At 34.3% G+C, this 20,442-nt stretch overlaps 4 protein-coding genes across 8 annotated transcripts; 3 read left to right on the forward strand and 1 right to left on the reverse strand.

Moving 5' to 3' along the window:
- The first annotated feature begins 198 nt into the window (after positions 1–198).
- Positions 199–3,346, forward strand: Cct7 (chaperonin containing TCP1 subunit 7). Of its 2 annotated transcripts, none has more exons than XM_070306822.1 (6): positions 199–330; positions 945–1,205; positions 1,490–1,819; positions 1,908–2,380; positions 2,507–2,776; positions 2,863–3,346. In XM_070306822.1, exons 1-6 carry the CDS (start codon positions 328–330, stop codon positions 3,143–3,145), a joined length of 1,620 nt encoding a protein of 539 aa, XP_070162923.1. In that variant the 5' UTR covers positions 199–327; the 3' UTR covers positions 3,146–3,346. The 2 variants fall into 2 exon arrangements, with proteins under 2 accessions (XP_070162923.1, XP_070162922.1); XM_070306821.1 differs by lacking the exon at positions 199–330 and adding an exon at positions 815–847.
- A 316-nt stretch (positions 3,347–3,662) lies between these two features.
- On the forward strand, positions 3,663–6,499 carry LOC138939290 (dolichyldiphosphatase 1). The gene is made up of 5 exons (XM_070306946.1): positions 3,663–4,007; positions 4,451–4,551; positions 4,651–4,829; positions 4,931–5,152; positions 5,227–6,499. The coding sequence occupies exons 1-5, from the start codon at positions 3,851–3,853 to the stop codon at positions 5,357–5,359; spliced, it is 792 nt and encodes a 263-aa protein (XP_070163047.1). The 5' UTR covers positions 3,663–3,850; the 3' UTR covers positions 5,360–6,499.
- A 363-nt stretch (positions 6,500–6,862) lies between these two features.
- Endob (SH3 domain containing GRB2 like, endophilin-B) lies at positions 6,863–13,201 on the forward strand. Of its 4 annotated transcripts, XM_070307006.1 has the most exons (9): positions 6,863–6,996; positions 7,424–7,565; positions 7,706–7,834; positions 7,919–8,081; positions 8,163–8,226; positions 8,315–8,350; positions 8,782–8,972; positions 10,897–11,032; positions 12,348–13,201. In XM_070307006.1, exons 1-9 carry the CDS (start codon positions 6,934–6,936, stop codon positions 12,459–12,461), a joined length of 1,038 nt encoding a protein of 345 aa, XP_070163107.1. In that variant the 5' UTR covers positions 6,863–6,933; the 3' UTR covers positions 12,462–13,201. The 4 variants fall into 4 exon arrangements, with proteins under 4 accessions (XP_070163107.1, XP_070163108.1, XP_070163109.1 ...); XM_070307007.1 differs by lacking the exon at positions 8,315–8,350 and having other exon boundaries at positions 12,348–13,200; XM_070307008.1 differs by lacking the exon at positions 12,348–13,201 and having other exon boundaries at positions 9,615–10,989.
- Positions 12,744–14,251, reverse strand: Rps18 (ribosomal protein S18). Its single transcript, XM_070307010.1, has 4 exons — positions 14,181–14,251; positions 13,596–13,781; positions 13,402–13,503; positions 12,744–12,957 (listed from the first exon to the last, which is right to left on the reverse strand). Exons 1-4 carry the CDS (start codon positions 14,181–14,183, stop codon positions 12,790–12,792), a joined length of 459 nt encoding a protein of 152 aa, XP_070163111.1. The 5' UTR covers positions 14,184–14,251; the 3' UTR covers positions 12,744–12,789.
- Between the last annotated feature and the right edge of the window lie 6,191 nt (positions 14,252–20,442).

The raw sequence follows: 20,442 nt of genomic DNA on the forward strand, positions 1-20,442 counted from the left end.
ATATATTGTAATACAGATGGCAAAATCTTTTCTACCCATCTTTTGGATCGGTTTCTATGAATCGTGCATGTCAAACGATGCGATTGGTCATCGGATAGCGGTAAAGTAAAATGGCGAAAAATTTCACAAGATACAGTTTACAGAATATTATAGAATAGAGGATACCATTAAATATTCCTCTGTTGTATGGAGATCTTGAAAGCGTCTACTCTCCGTTCCTGAATTTTGTCGGCGCGTTTCGTTATACGAGGCGTTATTAATTAATCCAGAAATATCGAGAAATAATTCTCAAAGTTGCGCGTGATATCCTACGTCAAGAGCATCGACATGGTAGGTTTCGATATAGAGAAACAAAACGAAAATTATATTGCGAATTATATTTATAAAGATTTTCTTGACACACGCTAACCCCATCCCATGACAAAACGGGACTCTAAAACGATATTTTTCGTCATTTTCATTATTCTTCGTTAATTTACTTCTACCAAATATATTACAATCTCACGATGAGAAATGTTTCGATAAACGAGCGTAATAAGTGAATCAACAATGTACTCACAGACGCGTTTCCGCAAATCCGTTCCGCTCTGTCAGCTCTTTCACTCTTTAATCTTTGATCTTATAGCCTTATAAGGAATAAGAATAAGTACTTATTCGCCGCACCCTCGATTCGTTTCTGCTTGTTTAATGTAATCGATCTTGGCGACGTAGATGTTTATCGATTACGATTTTCATTTATTCAGTATCCGAATATTTCGCGAAACTTCAGTTTAATTTTGCGATTAAGTATTTCGATTTATTACAATAAAAGTATCGCGGACGTCGAGAAATGGGAAAATACGCGAGGGTACTTTTTTTACACGCACGCGAATTCTATTTAATTTTAAATGATTTAAGTATATTTTTATTAATATATAAAATTTTCTCTTCTGTTAATTTTACAGCAACCTCAAATAATTCTGTTGAAAGAGGGCACGGATGCGACCCAAGGGAAGCAACAAGTGATATCCAATATCAATGCGTGTCAGATCGTTGTGGACGCTGTTAGGACTACTTTAGGTCCTCGCGGCATGGATAAACTTATAGTCGATCAAAATGGAAAGAGCACAATTTCAAATGATGGCGCTACCATCTTAAAGTTGTTAGATATCATTCATCCAGCTGCAAAGACGCTAGTGGATATCGCAAAGTCGCAAGATGTAGAGGTAAGAATTATTCCAAGTTTATATTAATATTGTTTCATCCTCTGAAGAGAGTTTAAGTCTGTATGTTTTTCTTAAACACTCGTCCAAGTAATAATGCAATGAAAATAATATTATTACACGTATAAAAATCAGAGGATATTAAATTTAGAATCTGTAGACTGACAATATCTTAAAGATATGTAATTGTCTCAACAGCGTTCAAACATTACATTATTGTTTGTAATATCAAAGTATATAAAGTAATAAGATAGGAAATTATTCTCAAATATCTCTCTATTTAATAGGTAGGAGATGGTACGACTAGCGTCGTCTTATTAGCAGGAGAGTTTTTAAAACAAATAAAACCATTTATAGAGGAGGGCGTACACCCGCGTGTGATTATTAAGGCTCTTCGCCGTGCGCTTCAGATAGCAGTAAACAAGATTAATGAACTAAGCGTTAAAATAGATAAAAGTGATATAAGTAAACAGATGGAGCTTCTGGAAGAGTGTGCAGCTACGTCTATGAGTTCAAAATTAATTCATCAACAAAAGAAACATTTTAGTCAGTTAGTCGTTAAAGCTGTCATGATGCTAGATGATTTGCTTCCTCTTAACTTGATTGGTATTAAAAAGGTATGCGCATTTATATGATTATATGATTTAAAATTTTTACACAAGATTTCGATGCTATTTAATATAAAATGAATAATATAAAACTCAGGTATCTGGAGGCGCGCTAGAAGATTCGGAACTGATCCAAGGGGTGGCTTTTAAAAAGACATTCTCGTATGCTGGATTTGAGATGCAACCGAAGAAATATCAGCAATGCAAGATTGCATTGTTAAATATCGAATTGGAATTGAAGGCCGAACGAGATAACGCGGAAGTGCGCGTGGATAACGTGGCAGAATATCAGCGAATTGTTGACGCGGAATGGCAAATTCTTTATGATAAACTTGATCAGATTCACAAGAGCGGCGCAAAAGTCGTGCTGTCTATACTACCGATTGGCGATGTCGCGACACAATATTTCGCCGACAGAGACATGTTCTGCGCCGGTAGAGTGCCCGATGAAGATCTCAAAAGAACGATGAAGGCATGCGGTGGAGCCATTTTAACAACGGTGCATGATATCAAAGACTCTGATCTTGGAACATGTCATGTCTTTGAGGAGAAGCAGATTGGTGGCGAAAGGTAATTTTAACATAATAGGAAGTAACTAAATTAATTAAATGCACAAGTAAAAGAATTTGGTTTCCAAGATTACTATGATTATAAATATTAAGTATGACAGCTTACAATTGGGTTGTGTATCATTAGATTCAACATCTTTTATGAATGTTCGCGAGCAAAAACGTGTACATTCATACTGCGTGGAGGCGCGGATCAATTCTTGGAAGAAACAGAGAGATCTCTCCACGACGCGATCATGGTTGTTAGACGTATGGTGAAGAATGATGCAGTAGTAGCAGGAGGTGGTGCTATCGAGATCGAACTCTCAAAGACCCTGCGCGATTATTCTCGCACAATCGCTGGAAAGGAGCAGCTCTTAATAGGAGCGATAGCGAGGGCTCTGGAAATTATTCCGAGGTTAGTACATTCGACACAAGTATATATAATATTTGTAACTATACATTCGAATTATACATAAAACGATGAATATATCGATCATACAGGCAACTCTGCGATAATGCTGGATTCGACGCGACGAATATCTTGAATAAATTACGACAAAAGCATCATAAAGGCTTGCAGTGGTACGGCGTCGATATCAATACGGAGGATATTGCGGATAATATGCAGTGTTGCGTCTGGGAGCCTGCGGTAGTGAAAATCAACGCGTTGACCGCTGCCACGGAGGCTGCATGCCTTATTCTGTCTGTCGACGAAACTATCAAAAACCCTAAGAGCAGTCAGGATGGCCCACCAGCGGGACGCGCCATGGGCAGACCGATGTAATCGGTCTGTCTGCTTATCATTCGACTTTTCAGGAAAATGAATTAAGATGTTACGAGATAAGAACATAGCTTACCAACGTGAGCTTTATAATGCATCTTACAGCCTTATCTCTCACAGTCTTTTGTATATGCTGCTATTTATAATGAATTGCAATAACATGATTTCTTCTGTTTAAAATAAAAGCTTGTATTGTTCCTTAAATATGTAAAGATATATATATGTATATCTATGAGAGAGAAAGAGAGAGGGGAGTTATGTGTATCCGATATAATACCTTCATCCTCTGTAACACCTATCTGTTAATATATATATATATATTTTTTTTTTTTCGATACTATTTTTAATTTATGCATATATGAGTTGAAAGTTCTGGAGTATGTTTATGCAGTTGTCAAATTATAGTTTTACGATTACGCTGATGTTGAATTTGATCTACATAAACGATAAATCGATTCTTCGATTCCCTTTTTTAATAAAATTTGCAATTTAAGTATCAAAATTACCGATCGAGTCGATTAAACATTGCGTGGCGTTCCGTTTGATGGCCTTCGTTTGGTTCTCTATCTCGTTTCGTTTCGCGATTAGCGGAATCAGTTCAGTACTGTTCAGTACCGGCTAACGGGTGGACTATAACAGTGGCGATTGAATGTGATTAATGCAGTCGCGGGTGTAAATACAACATCCCTCTCTCTCTCTTTCTCTCCTATGCGTGTCCGTTCGCCATGCGAGACATGCCGCTTCAAGGATTGCGATAACATGGCATCGTTCGACGAGTCTGATCAGATCGCGCCGCGTTTAACATATGCCGCCGATAAGCTCGAATGGATCCCGTTGTCTCTGACACTGGTGGAATATCCGCAAGGTCGCATTTCTTTGTATATATTTTGTCTAAAAATCCTGCTTGCCGGGAAACGGAGTTTTCTATCTCGCTTGAGAAAGAATCACTGGATTTCTACCGATATGATAATGACGATTAATACATACATATATCGCCTTTGTACCGCGTTTATTTTGCCGCTTCACGCATACACACACACATATTATATATATATATATATATATATATATATATATATATATACCTGCTGCTTTGGGCGATAGAACTATGATCAAGCGGTTATTAATAATAATCACGCTCAAATCAAATTTATTTCGAGACTTTGGAGAAATCTTTTTTTTTCTTTTTAATTCTACTTTTTTTTAAATTTCGATACAACTTATTTTTATATTTTCTCAAAAAAAAATACAGAGAACAAATTTTTTTGTTACATTACATAATATAATAATGTACATTTAAATTTTCAGGAGATCTCCTCGGAAAGTTATTAGCTGTGTTAAGTCTAGTGCCCTTTGCCATTATAGCCGGTTTTATCACATTAATACTGTTTAGGAGAGATTTACATACTGTAAGTAATTATAATAGTTTGATATGAACTATCTCTTTATGTAATATCTATAAATGGAATTTATGATTTGCAAACATATAATTTATTTTTTGGTTACAGATTGTATTTTTTAGCGGAATTATTATCAATGATTGTATAAATTTTGTATTGAAACACACAATCTGCGAAGCGAGGCCGATGAAGAGAGATGGCTTGTACGCCGAATATGGTATGCCATCTACGCATGCACAATTTATGTGGTTTTTTACTGCATACGCAACACTTTTTATATATTTTAGGTAAATAAAGCAGATATATGTTTCACTATTTTCACAATTCGACGATCATCTTTTATTTATTCTATTGGTAATTCGTGGAATCTTGTTGTCGCTCATTCCAGGTTAAATTACAGCTGTACAATAGTTGGGAGGTTTTGGCGGACAATAGTAGCAGTAGGATGCATTATCACAGCCATATTGATAACTTACAGCAGAGTATATCTACTGTACCATTCAAGTACCCAAGTATTCTTTGGTGCATTACTTGGACTTTCATTGGGAACGGCATGGTTCATAATCGTCCATATGGTTTTAACACCATTCTTTCCTATAGTGGTTTCGTGGTTAGCAATGATTGAATAGTGTAATAGTACCAATAATATCATTCATTCAATATAATCTCTTCATTCTTTCACAGGCGAATATCGGAATACCTGCTGTTGCGCGACACAACCTTAATTCCTAATGTTTTGTGGTTCGAATACACAAGTATTCGCACGGAAGCCCGGGCGCGGGCGCGAAAGCTATCGGCAATCGGCAGATCGCACTGATAATGACTGCCCAGTGGGCTGATAATGGATAATAAATGCCTTGATAAAAAACAACTAAAAAAACATTAAACATTCCTTTGACAAAGTTTGAAAAGTAACTTGACAATGTGTCTGGAATATTTAAATCGATTTTGTTATCAGAAAAAATGAAATGATCGTCATCATTACCATATTTAGCATTGTTATTATATTATGATAAATACTAGTATTAATATAACATTAAGCATTTTTATTGAAAGAAATAGTCGCGCGATCGAACGTGACGCAAGTTTACACGATTCGCGACTGTTGCACAAGACATTGCCGTATAAAGAGAAAACAATAGTTGCTTAGTATGCATAGCTATATTAAAAGACAATTATGCAAATGTTACCAAGATTATCTTGGTTCAAAGTTGATCAAATGCTTATTTATACGTTCCAATTTTAAGCATGAATATTCTGAATGTGTTACATTTTATTTATATTTTGCTATCGAATATTGTTCAACAGTATATTTTCTACAGATTCCTAAAGGGATATTTATCCCGCACCTAGTTCTTCTCTTTATGTGTTCCAGATACTTAATTAAGTTAAGATCGAAATATTAACGAGGAATTTCGCGCGTCTATAGTTAATTCGGTTAAATCAAGATTAGAAATTGAAAACGAACAACGATTAGTCAACAGTGAGTAGCTGCAAAGAAAAGAAGTTTCTCAACAATATGTCTAGTTTACTTGATGATTACATCAGAGAATTATTTATCGCAAAGCTTTATTGGCAGATTTCAAACTTTTCTAATAATGTTTTGTGGAAACTTCTTCCAGAGTGTTTACCAAAGTCTCATCTCCAAATGTTCATATTCAGTATATATTAATATATACTATACAAGATATTTATTTTCCAACAAACAGTAAGATTAAGACTAATATGATAATGCATTTAATTACAAGCAACCATTCAAGCGGAATGCAATAAAGAACGTTATGAAAAGTACTGAATGTATAAATAAAATTATTAATAGAAATCAATAAAATTGTAATGCATATAATGTATCTCATACATTGTATGTAGCCTAAGTGTGTTGATGCAAATTCTTTATTTATCGTTGATTTATTATCATGTTACTGCCTGAAGATTAAATATTATACCAATCTAAACATGTTATATCAGTCATTTTTTATTTTTTCAGAATTAAATTCCATCGATTTGCTTTAAAAAATCTCGATTTAGAATAAATGTGTTTTTCTAGAGCTATTTAAGCTGCTCAATAAAAATTTATATAGAAGACGTTTTTCTCTCTTTTTTTTTTTCCAATTAATGTAGGAAATAAGGAAAGGCATTTTAAAGATTGTCTTGTCAACAAGCATCAGCGAAAAAGAGAATTATTTAAAGATCCAATGTGCGTGCGATATACGCATGCGATAATAAGTCGCCACTCTGCGGAGACATGCGGTATTAATGATCGATAGAAAATAAAGTATATATATATATATATATATACAATACACGCACACATAAAGGACAGAGTGAAAAAGAAGGGTTGGGTGTACTTTAGGAATAATTCTCGATTGTGCGTGAAGTCTAATCGCGAAAATGGACTTTAACATGAAGAAATTGGTGAAGGATGCGGGAGCCGCCCTTAGTAGAGTCGTACAGGTGGGAAAAGCAATTTTTTCCTTCTTTAACAAGTCTAAATTCGTTTCCTCGAGAGATAGAGGCAAATATATACACGCTTGAATCTAATGTCTGTCACCGAGAATGACATTCAATGTTCCGAGAGTTGAACATGTTACTTGTCATTAGATAAACTTTTCGGTTTCTCCCTTTATTATTATCATCGGATTTTATTCGTCGATGAGATTGTAAAATTCCAAATTTACCCGCACACCAATGTTATCCCTAATGTTTAACCTAAATATCTAATCTAATTTCAACGAGTAACTTCATTGATTAATACAGATTTCTAATGTTATCCTATAATCGTTTTATTTTCGCACGAATGTGAAACCTTTATTCGTTGGGACGTTAGATTAATAAAAAAAATTTAATACAAATCATATATGTATATTCCTGTGTTTTTTAGTTAACGGAGGAAACACTGGGTACTTCGGAAAAGACAGAATTGGATGCACATTTGGAACATCTAGCCGAGAGAGCAAATGCCACCAAAACATGGACAGAAAAGATACTACGGAATATGGAAGCTGTGCTTACTCCAAATCCTGGTACCAAATATTTTTTAACTTGAATTCATATACATTATAATTGTATATATAAACTTTTATAATATACCCAATTAAATTTTTATAAAAATTTCTGTACAAACACATGTTACATTATTAACTTGATTGTTGACATGTTGTAGGTAACAGGATCGAAGACTTTTTTTTTGAAAAAATTGATAAGAAAAGACCTAATCGGTTGAGCAATTTGGAATATGTAGGCACTGATATGATAGAAGCTGGGAATGATTTTGGCCCAGGAATAGCTTATGGTTAGTATAAAAAGAATTCTTTAAGGAAGAATATATTACACACAAAAACTTTATATATAAAGTATCAATTTAATCATATTTTAGGTAGTGCATTAATCAAAGTTGGCCAGTGTCAACAGAAATTGGGACAGATTGAAAGAGATTTTATAGGAACCGCTGCCAATTGTTATATACAGCCCCTGAGAAAATTCTTAGATGGAGAGATGAAGACTGTTAGCAAAGAGATGGCAATATTGGAAACTAAGAGGTAATAAGATTGCTTTGCTTACTCCTTTCATTTACTAAAAATCTTTTTGTACTATATATAATATTAAATGATTGTTAATAGACTGGATCTGGATGCATGTAAAAGTAGAGTAAGGAAAGCAAGAAGTATGATTGGCCAACAGAGTGTAAGTATCGTTAATCATTCATTTCATTTAAAAATGTGTTCTATGTGTTCACAATGTGTTTTGTCCTTTATACTGCTGCAATTGATAGGAGTCTGGCGTATCACCCGAAGTGTTGCTTGATCAGGTATTAATGCAATCGACAATTTTGATTGCTTTTTCGATTCGGGGATCCATGTTCAATACAGTCGCGATAAAAAAAGATTTTTATAGCTATCTGTATGGCCATACTATGTTTTACAAATGTTTTTCAAGTGATTCTTGTAATGTTTGCATGCTGCGTATGCAGTATCAAGGCAATATTTTTTATATAATACATGTAAATCTAAATAGAATAGAATATTAAATATTTCTTTGTATTTCCTATGCAAACATAACATATAGATGAGCAAAAAAAGCAATTAATAACGATTATCAAATTGCGAAACAAATTATTTCCTTTCGCAAAATACGCTTTGCAGCTACAATCCATATTTAGTTTCCTGATTTGTCATACTAGATAATAAATGTCGAAATATGTAGATCAGAGGAAATAAAATATATATATTGCTTATTCAGGCAGAGAGGGAGCTAAGGATAGCGCAGTCAGAGTTTGATCGGCAAGCAGAGATCGTGAAACTGTTGTTGGAGGGTGTCTCGAGTTCACAAGCCGGACATCTGCGATGTTTACACGAGTTCGTGGAGGCGCAAGCCCGCCATTACGCTCAGTGTCATGCCGTCATGCAAGATCTGCAGCGCGAGCTTGCCGGGTAAACTGCTTTATTGTACGCTTTTTTTCTTTTGTTTTTCAACACGTGCTCTCTTATCTATTCCACATATCATTGTCCTCGCACTGTATGTGTCATTGTGACATTTCTTGTACAGCTATCCTACTTTATGGTGATCCGAGTGAGTAATGTTTGACAAACCTTGAATGACTAATAACTGTTTTTAGATATCGAGCTTGCGAGCTCCGCTTCTCCTTAGAGTAATCGCAGGCATAGATTTGGACCAACAATATTGAATAAAATTTGATGAATTTTTCCACGGTAATATATAAAACTTTTGCTGTATGGAAGACGGCAGCGTTTATGGTTTGCCGAACATTACCTGTGCAGCCGGTTTCAATACGATATTAGTTAACTTTAATCTTCAAATTATAGACAGCAAAACTAAAGTTTAAAGATTGCTAACTTTGGTGAAACCGGCGATTGATGCGATCCAGTTATTATACCAGATCTAATGCCTCTAATCGCTTATCAGCCTATCCCTGTAAGCTTTATAACAACGTAGTATAATAGATTTTCTTGTTTTCGTTATATTTAATTATATTTCTCGCTTCTGACCTTCACATCCTATGTTCGAGCGTTCTCTTTCTTTCTCCGTCTCTGCTTGCACGATTGGAATTACAGAGCACGTCAACCGAGCCCTTTGCTGAGAGTCAACAGCGAAGAAGTGATCGAGCTAACTCCCTCGCCCACTCTCCCTGTAAACTTATCTATCTGCCCTCAAAATTCATCTATAACCACTGGATCTACCGCTTATGTTACCGCCACGTTCGACACTGATAATACTAAAGTTTAATTTACCCCATCGAGGGATCGTTCACGAATTGTTCTAAATTCTGAATCTACATCTATTTAATTAAAAGATCTATTATGTTAGTTGTTATACAATTTTCTCTTTTTCTAATAGCGATGTTTATTGAAATTAAACACGAGGTTAATTCGATTATCGCTTAATCGTTGCAAACTTGTCATAGAATAGACACTCTATAATTTTGTATAATTATATATGCAATAATTGTACATATTTAGACAAATTTCCTTGTCAATGTACGGCGATCTACGATCTTATCTCTTTTTCCATCTCTAATATCGTTCTTCGAAAGCAATTACTTTTTACATCGCGGTAACTCCATCGAGAATGGTTATAATGGTATCAAGGAAAAACTAATCCTCGGTGCTATAATAATGCCATGTAACTAAACAGTGACAGAATGTAGATAGATATATATGTATATCATGCTTTTCTTGTTGGTACAAGATATAACAATGTTCAATCTATGTTATATTAAAAGAGAGAGATTAAATTTTTATTTATCTCGTATTTGACATCAAAAATACATTATAACAGTAATGCATGTAATCCTGGTAGAATTATGTGAAAATACACATGCTCGCAAGAAGAGACTAATTTGTTGAGTAAGAAACATAATACGAAATTCAATCTCCTTAAACCGCATGCATATTGATTTAATTCAGCACAATCAAACACTTATAATTATTTTGCTCGCTGCTGAATAACAACTGTAGAACTTGATGATGTCAGTGTGCCTGTTCTCTAAAAACATCAATTTGTGTTTGGTTGTAAAATATAAACATATTTAATGTATACTCGGTTATAGATATAACATATCTCTCATAGCTCGATGTAAACCGTCTTTTGTAAATATGTGTCATAAAAAATACATATCACTCACTTTAATCAAAATTTATTGCATTGTGTTATGCATAATTTATAATATTAGAGCAAAATATTGATCAAAATGAAGTAAAAGCTCGATTAAAGTGATACATTTGCGGTGTATGGTAGTGTATGATTCTCATCAAACTCTTATATTTAAGCTCCCCCATACACGAGTTTATTAAAGATAAATGCACACCATATTCATTTATCATTTATCCTACCCAGCTTATCTGGGGGTCCCTATTATACCACCCCACCAGCCACTACCAATGCACTATCCGAGAACGATCAAGACAGAGCGAGAGTATTGTGCAATTACGACGCGAGGGATCCTAGCGAGCTGAGCGTTATGCAGGACGAGGTAACAAAATTTGTGATTTAGACGGCATGTGTTTGGCGATAGAATCGAGCGAAAGGCATGAATTTCTATTTGAATTAAGTTATGGTATTGTAAGATTACTTAGTATTATATAATGTTTTTTTTTATCCAGTTCTGTATAAATCAATACTTTAGAAAATTTTTTCTTTTTATATCTTTCTTCAGATTTCTGTATAAAATTTAATTTTAAGCTTAAATCTTTCGGGTTTATTGTCAATTTTCGACATAGGTTCGAAAAAGATTCGGACCAAAAAATCTACCCTGAAAGAATTAAGATATCTGAAATGTTACATTTCTTGATACACATTAGACTTAAGTACTTGTTTACTTTACAAGTTTTAAAAATCGAGATGTGCTCATATTTATATAAATCCTCAAGAGCTCTCTGTTAATACTAACAATATTATATTGGAATATATACTCATATGTAATAAATTGTTAATTTACAAAATATTATATATATTCTGGATATAGATATACTAATGTTTCTTGAAAAAAATTCTAAAAAACACATTTATTACTTATATTATATCTTGTCAGAGAGAAAAAAAAATAGTGAGAAATTTTAAAAATTATACTCATGCAAATTAATTTGAATGTAAAACCGTTAAAACAATTTTATAAATAAACACATGCTATGTAATGTAGAAAGTAAAGGATAGTAATATTAATAATAATAATAATAATGCAATTATAATGACATAAACATATCATTCTGCGAAGTTTTGAGTCAATAAATATATGCGACTTGTTTAAAAAAAAAAATATTTATCTTATATACAAATTGTCCAACATGATCCGAAATAATTAATTATCTTGATTAAAGAAGTTTATTTATCTCTATAAAATGATCAATTATACTCACACTCTACTTATATGTATATGTATTATACTATTTAGGTATGCATGATAAAATGTGTTATATATCTTAATTTTTAATTTGTTTGGATTTATGTGCGCATCAGTTTTCTTATCCATTTTTTAATCAATATATCGTTAGCGTTTATATATTACATTCTTTTTCCGCATCTAGATTTGTAAGATAACAAATATGAAACATGTTTGGACGGTTAAAATGAACGAATTATTGTATATTTATTCGAATTGTGCATGTATATCAATAAATGTTTACTTTGTTAAGAGCAATTTATTCGTTGACTATATATATCGGAATTACTATTTGTTGATGTTATATAGTTGCTTATATATTATAGTCAATGTTATGTACAATGTTGTGTACAAGGTATTGTAAATTGTTAAATATATCTTATAAGATATACATATATATATATTTTAGGTAATCGGTATTTATGAAATTCCCAATGACGAAGATTACTTCATGGGAATTAGAGGAAATCAACGAGGAAAGGTGCCCAAAGTATACTTGGAGACACTTATCATACATCATTGAAATTTTGAAGACGTTCTATTATCTATTGTCAATTGCATTTTTAGAATATATTACTCTTTCGCTTTTTCAGCTTGAAATTAGAATAGCTTATTTGACTTGAAAAGTAATTCGTTATGTCAGGACCAAGAGAGATAAATATTTCGATCTAAATAAATTATTGTTCCAAGATTTATATAATAAGTAATATATATATGATAAATGTTAATTCCAGAATCCAACATCGCGCCGTATGCTTCGCGATTGCTTTTTTGTTCAATATTAATGAGTAATCAAATGAAGCACTCATTGTTTAAAAATTTATTCTTAATATACATAATATATATATAAGTTATTTCTTTTTTGATACACCAACCGTGCGTCCACGACGACCAGTGGTTTTGGTGTGTTGACCACGTACACGGAGACCCCAGTAGTGTCGTAGACCTCTATGAGCACGAATTTTCTTCATTCTCTCCAGGTCCTCACGCAGTTTAGAGTCCAAGTTGGCGCTTGTGAGCTGCAATATAACACAATTTAAAAATATCTCTTTATTAACAATTGCATTTATCTGTAAATAACTAGATCTCTCTGTTGCACTTGTACCTGTTACTTAGAATAATAAGAGATATTACAAAGCAATTCAAATGTACAGCAGTGCAGTTACTATTGCACAAGCTACCATCTGAATGTACAATAAACGTTTGTACAATCAGTCGTGAATTTGTGCGATAAGATTTGTAAGACAAACATAAAGAAAAATAAATGATTATTGGAAGATACGCGTACATTCTTTATATTCTTTATATTTTTGGATTTCACAGAGATTTCACGTAGTCATTTAGATTTAATTATGTATATAAAAAAGATGTTGCATTTTTAATGTATGATTTTATAAGTTTGATGAAGTATTTGTAATTCAACAGAAATTGAAAGATTATTTCCAAGATAAATGAATTTGTACCTGCGAATATTTGCCATCGACAATATCTTTCTGCCTATTGAGAAACCAGTCTGGTATCTTATATTGCCTAGGATTAGCCATAATAGTGACAATTTTCTCTACCTAAAAGCATTTTTAAAAAACATCTTGAGTATATATATCTTGCAATATCAAAATTAATGTTTTTTTTATTGTAGAAAAATAAGTCAACTTACTTCTTCCTCAGAGCATTCTCCAGCTCGCTTGTCCAAGTCGATATCAGCCTTCTTTAGAACAATGTTGGCGTAACGTCGACCAACACCTTTGATCGCAGTCATAGCGAACATGACTTTTCTATTACCATCAATGTTTGTGCCCATGACACGTAGAATATGTTGGAACTTTTCAGGAATCACGAGCGACTAAATAATTAGAATATATTTAGAATTATTGAAATGTTGTATACATTTATACATATGCTTGAAGCTAATCTCAAAACATGTGATGCAAAATAATTGGCGAATCATTTGATGATGAATTTTAGTCTAATGCAAAATTGCTTTGGAAAATTGTTGCAAGTCTGACTTTTGCAAAAGTGTCGCGGAAAGTATACTCGGAAAATTGAAATTGCAAAATTCGTCCATAAAGGTTACGAGTTACAAGCGCGATACACATGAACGCGTGTACTAAAATTCTCAGTGTACGTAAAAATATTCTCAAAAAGAAATGCAGCAGTGATAGACTCATCATTTCATTCAAACACTTGGCACGCATCGTGCAGGATTTCGCTGAAAAAACGGGATTTCAAACGCAAAACTCACCATCTTGTCGTTTAACTCGCTGCCACTTTTTCTCAAAAGACAAGAAGAAAGATCGAGACGACACACGGCGTTGAAATCGGAAGAAAGATGAAGTTTTATTCTCATTGGTTCTCAAAGATGGCGCAAATCGCAACTGTACACTGCTTCACCAACAACGCATCACTTCAAAATTTAATTATCTCATATTGGTAAAGCAGCGCACATTTCCTTGACTTAACTGAAGATGTCGCAACTTCGTCGCTTTGAAATGACGCGATATTGAAAACCGTTATTTTGCTCGAATCTTTCAGCGTGAATACAAGCAGCTTCCGCAGGTTTTCTCTCTACGAAATTTTTGTTACTCGCCATCAAATTTAATTGCGCAGGTGAGAAATTTATTCAGTATACTCATAATACAACATTTTATACGAATCTTTTTCCGGATTAAGCACGATAGATAGAAACAGGAGAGCGATCTCTACCTTAATTTATTATGTATTTTCGACACTAATACATACCGCCATTTCCCAATAGTTTGAAATTCATAAAATAATGCAAGTAACTGAAAATCTATCTTTAAGGAGAAGGATGAGGAAGAAATATGACCACTTTCCGCAGTAAACATGAAATATTATAAAGCAATGTTTTTACAATGAAGTATTAGTCTAACAATGTGTCGTCCATTAATAATGAACGCGATTGATGTAAAGGAAAACTTAACAAAGAGCACGTAATACGATTGTCGGTTACTTTTGCTATCTGGGTCTTGTCTTGTGTTATATTACGATATCTGCGTTTGTTTCAATTATTGTTTTATTCTTTATGTCTTTTCCCATTTTTCTCTTTTTTTCTTAGGGTGCATTCCGCTGGACATTGTATTTGCTTCGAAGCTCAAATAGCAGAATAGTAAGCTTTTAAATGGACATCTTTTTCATTTTAAATGCAGAAGAATAGAAAAGGAACGTGCAGTAAACGAACGTAAGATCCATAATCATCGTCGTCGTTTTCTTGTCGGTTGTCGAAAGAGTAAAAAAATATGCACGGACATATCGACATTGTCGACATTGTGCAAAAAATTTCACGTGAGTATCTAATATTAACGCCTAGAGCGTGCGATATACGGTCCCGATTCCACGGATGCGCTCGCCGCTATTGCGCCAGCGTGAAATGAAATTTGTCTCGGTGTCGATGGACTTTCGATAACTCGATAAAAATCCGGCTAGCGGAAAAGCAATCGTTTCGTCGCGCGAAATTCTCTTTTCCCGCTTTCCCCATCTTCCCCCTCTCTCTCACTCACTCTCTCTCTCTCTCTCTCTCTCTCTCTCTCTCTCTCTCTCTCTCTCTCTCCCTCTCTCTCTTTTTTAGCTCTTTCGCCTCCAATCTCCCCTCCTAATCTTGACTGCGAGAGTCAGAGGTTAGTCAGAAGATAGCTGCAAGGTGGCGAATCGAGGTGGAGAAACGAGCCGAAACGAGCGTCCGGAGAGCGAGTGAGCGGGGATATTTCCCGGGCATGATCCCCCTTTGATCCGTTTTACTACAGTCGTTCCCTCGGATTAAGCCGGAATAAGAAAGAATCCACGAGTTTCGTCTTAACACGATCTATCCACATAGTCGCTGCTACTGCACACACATAGCACGCGATAATTGAGTCCGGCAGAGATTCTGCGGGGGAAAAAAAACTTGTACGATTTCCTCTGAATTTCTGCTTTAAAAATTTGATGAAAAAGATTGGATTTAATATTATAGGTCGATGCAATTTATTCTTTATTGTCTCCTGCTTTAATCTATGTAAAAAACGAATAATATGAGAAAAGAGAGATATTATTAGAAAATATATATTCTGATTTGTCAATTATAAGCTATCTTGAAAACTGTTTAATCTTCATGCATGCAATTTGCAATAATTTTAATAAATTGACATTAACTTTTCAACAATTTTTAAAAGTGATATTATACAATATATGTATATAAATTTTTTTTTCTACCATGACTTTTTATCTATAACAATTTGCAATTGCATTGAATTTTATAGATATTCGTGCATTTTCAATAATAAACATTCAAAAAAACTCAGTTTTCGTTCGTCCAGGCGTCGCCTATTGGAAACGAAGACAATTCACGTTGATTAAAACGAACGGAATACGAACGGGGTCGCGTCTCGTAATAAATCTACCGTCGAATTCATAAAGCATCGTTACGTCGTTTCCGTTAGACGAAGAGCGAACTACTCTTTTGCGCATACGCGACTAAAACACTTTATGTTTTTTCAGGAAAGATACCTTCTTTCGGGGCAGCGAGAAAAAAAAAAGGAACCAAACGCATGTCGCTCGATTGCCGAGAGGGATTACGCGACAACGAGGCTTGAAAACGATTAATCATCGACGATGGATGCTGTATTATGTGGGACAGTATAGGTACTACATCGTCTCATCGACGGTCCCCGATGTAGCACTGCTTATACCGGATTATGATCGAGGATTTGGAGTCTCTACTAGCATATGTTGCGCATTTTTTATGCTCGAAATGTAAGTGAAAAATATATATTTAAATGAATATTTACATATATTCGTGAGTAAACGATATATATGGATATAATAACAAATATATGACCGACATTATCGCACATTTCTCTGTTTGCGCGATAACATTTTATATAATTATTTTTCTTTATACATAATTGAAAAAATGTCTATTAAATAAGACTATGTACTAGAATGGGAGTGAAATTATGTTATTTAGTTGTGATGGGATATGAGATAACACACACATATATATATATCTTTGTGCTTTTTGAAAAAACAATTATATTAAAGATCTGATTTAACTTTTTTTTCGGATATCTTATTCTTTGAAAATTTTTGCATTGTTGAATATGTTATGAGCGAAACAAAACCTAATTCTTGTAATAACACGCACATACTATACATGTTTAGGATATATAATAGATCGCAGTTTTCAAAATGACAAATTTGCCCCGCTAGAGCGATAAATTGATCACTTGGTAACTGTTTGCAGGGATCACCGCGATTGTCAGACCGTGTGTCATCCGGTATCATACGCGGTGCGACGCGACGGCGTTTATTATTTTTCGGGGGCGCGTGATTCCCCACGGCACTGAATTACACTCGTCGACAGAAAGAAAGGGTAATCCCTACCTGCTGTCATCTAGTAGGTATCTCTAAATAAGAGAGCGAATCGATGAGGGGTCGAAAATCCTCGCGTCATTAAAGCGATATGATTAGTCAGTTTAATCGAACGGGGGGATCGCTTCTGATTTTAATTTTAGAGTCGAATTTTTCGTAAATAAGATGCGGAAACAACATAAGTTATAAATAACGCGAATAAATTTTACGTATCATATTTCAGGAACATATCGAAAAAAAAAATGACAAAAGATTTATATTTAAGGGAATCACATTTTATTAGAATTTTATCTCGAAATAGACGCGACAATTTTTTAAGATTTAATATTGAAACAATTTGAATTTAAAATAGATTTAACTCCACAAATTAATCAAATAATGTGTAATTGAAAAGTAAAAGATCCGCGTGAGTGCTCGAGTATTTATTTGCGCGAACAAACGGGGGGAATCATCATCGGGGAGATTGAGTAACACAGGCTCGACTGCTAAAACGCAGATCATAAAGTTGCCGAGTGGCCGAGATCCGTGTGTGGTGCGTAATAAAGCGAAAGAGTGCGAGGGAGAGAGAGAGAGAGAGAGAGAGAGAGAGAGAGAGAGAGAGAGAAACGGAGTGGCAGTTAGAACGAGGGGCGGCGAAAAAAGGCAAGTGGATCTACGAAGGGATTACCGTGCAAATATTTATGTAGCGGATCCCCACGGGACGGCGGATCATCAAATTCCAATGACAAAACGATCCATACAGAGATCCGGCTGAATCCGTGTCCGCGGGTGGTTGACATCAAGGGACATGCGCGGCGGGGAGAGGGGTTTACACTCCGCACATATGGTCTCTCTCCACGCTAAAGAATAGCGTAAAATCCGCTACAGTTTGACGCTGCATTAACGAATCGTGTCGCATATATATTTACGATTGCACGAAAATTTGCGTATGTATTGTATTTCTTCCTTTTTTGTCTTTTTTTTCCTTCTCTTTTAAATAAGACCAAAATTTTTCCCGTAGCTATGTTTTATTTACATCATCTTATTTTTTTATTGTTTTATTTTTATAATATATAGCTGGTCGGATTATTTCTTTATTCAATTGTGATTTGCACGTAGCGTTAATACATTGGAAACTTTATTCGCGGAGATGCCGCTAAATTAATTGACAGTAATCGTTTAGTGATGCGGTAATGATGGTTAATTGATTTCTTTTTTATTCACTTTATTGAAATAAATTTTAAAAAGACTCGATAAAATTCTTTCACTTCTATATATTTTTGTATAATAATTTACGATTGTTTTTCCGAACGTAAAGCATTTGTCTGCAATGTCAAAAGTTTCGTGCAAGAGCAAAACAAAAGCAAATAGGTCTGTTTTATTCGACAAAGATAAAAAGTCGGATGTTTTCTTATAAAACTGAAATATATATGGAGGTATTCAATTCTCTGTTGGGCGTTCAAAGATTATTGTTTAGTAACTAGACATTTGGTTGCCTAAGTTAAAGTTACGAGCTGGGGGGGAGTTTATGGTTTCAATTCAAGCAAAACGTTTTACGGTGAAAATAAAAGCGGTAAAAACGTATCTTCAGAATTTGTGAACCTGGATCATAAACCATTTTACAGATAATTATAGCGATGATCCATAATAAGTTTACTGCGAAGGTCGGATTTCTCTGCGCGCAAGGGTATATAATTGGTCGAGAACGACCTATACACACACTCTCTCTCTCTCTCTCTCTCTCTCTCTATATATATATATATATATATATATATATATATATATATATATCTCCCTCCATTTAAGAACCACCCGTGATTTTTGTCGGCAAACACTAAGTACCTGAAAAAATTACGGTAGCTAACGTCTTAACAAGAGGCTGCTTTTTTTGTCAACCGTTGACCTTCAACGATGCGTTAGAAACGCATTCCGTAACCACGGCGGGCCAGCTACCGTATAATTTCATACAATTCTTGAATACACTCCCTGCAGCGTGATTTTTCGAGAATATCTACAAGTCTCAGATCCGCTTGTTCGTGTAAGATAATTTGCCTACAAATAGCTGTTACTATACAGTGCATACAGAAATAGGTGAGATAAAACGACTACATTATATTCTTTTCATAAGAGTCGTAATGATAATGCGATGGAGGCTCTTAAATATTTAAAAATAATAATATTGTTTTTTTTTCTCGTAGGCGCTATGTTAAGAAATTTAATATCTTTTTAATTAAATAATCGCATCTCGATAAAATATTATTAATTATGAAATCGTTATCGCGTAAAGTGATATATATTCAAGTATAGTAATAATACAAGTAGTAAATGATTCTAATGATATTAATGTTTTCTCCGTGTATTATACTACAATATGATTATAATCATTTCTAAAGTTTAAGAATTTGATGTCACGTGTTAAATCGCAATAGAAAATTTTCATATCTTCTATAATAATAAAAGAAATATAAATATAATAAATCCAAGATTTCATATGTTTAAAACATATATGAAGATTGTGAATTCTTCTTCTTGATATAGAATGTTATCAGAATAGCTCTCGAGTTTGCATTTGGAAAATCTGCGATAACTTCGCCTGATTATCTCTATCAAGAAATTCTTTATCTTAAAATTATCTCTATTAAAGTAATTTAATCTACTTGAGAATAGATCATCAAGTATATATCTAAAATGGCAAAGGCGTTTTAAAGCAATCTCCGCGAATCGAATGATCCATTTCGTCTATCATCTCATCCTCGCCTCTCTCCTGCCATCACCGTTCGGCTTCGACTTCGGGACGCAGGTGGCGATGCTCAAAGCCAATTATGCGAACGCGCCCCGGCGTCTCGCAAATCCCTATTCCTCGCAAAACCCTCGAGCCCGAGAATTGGCGAGAGGAGAAGTTTAACTTGTCCGCGCTATAACGGATTAACGGCTGCGATTTATTCGCGAGTAATTGTTTCCTCCCTTTAATTAACTCGCATTTATTTCACGTAATGGGAACGGTGTGCGCGCCGGTTCTCGTCGGTGAATTTTCCAGGCTCGTACCATATACGTGCGCGAAGAAAGCATTTCTGTATTAAATAAATCTTCCCCTTTTCCATCTCTCATCCATTTTTTCCACATTTTGTCAATTCGCGTACAAATATATTCAAAAATATTCA

Source organism: Polyergus mexicanus, unplaced genomic scaffold (assembly GCF_030449975.1).
Source record: "Polyergus mexicanus isolate NDT 795.1 unplaced genomic scaffold, iyPolMexi1.0 SCAF_14, whole genome shotgun sequence".
Lineage (NCBI taxonomy): Eukaryota > Metazoa > Arthropoda > Insecta > Hymenoptera > Formicidae > Polyergus > Polyergus mexicanus.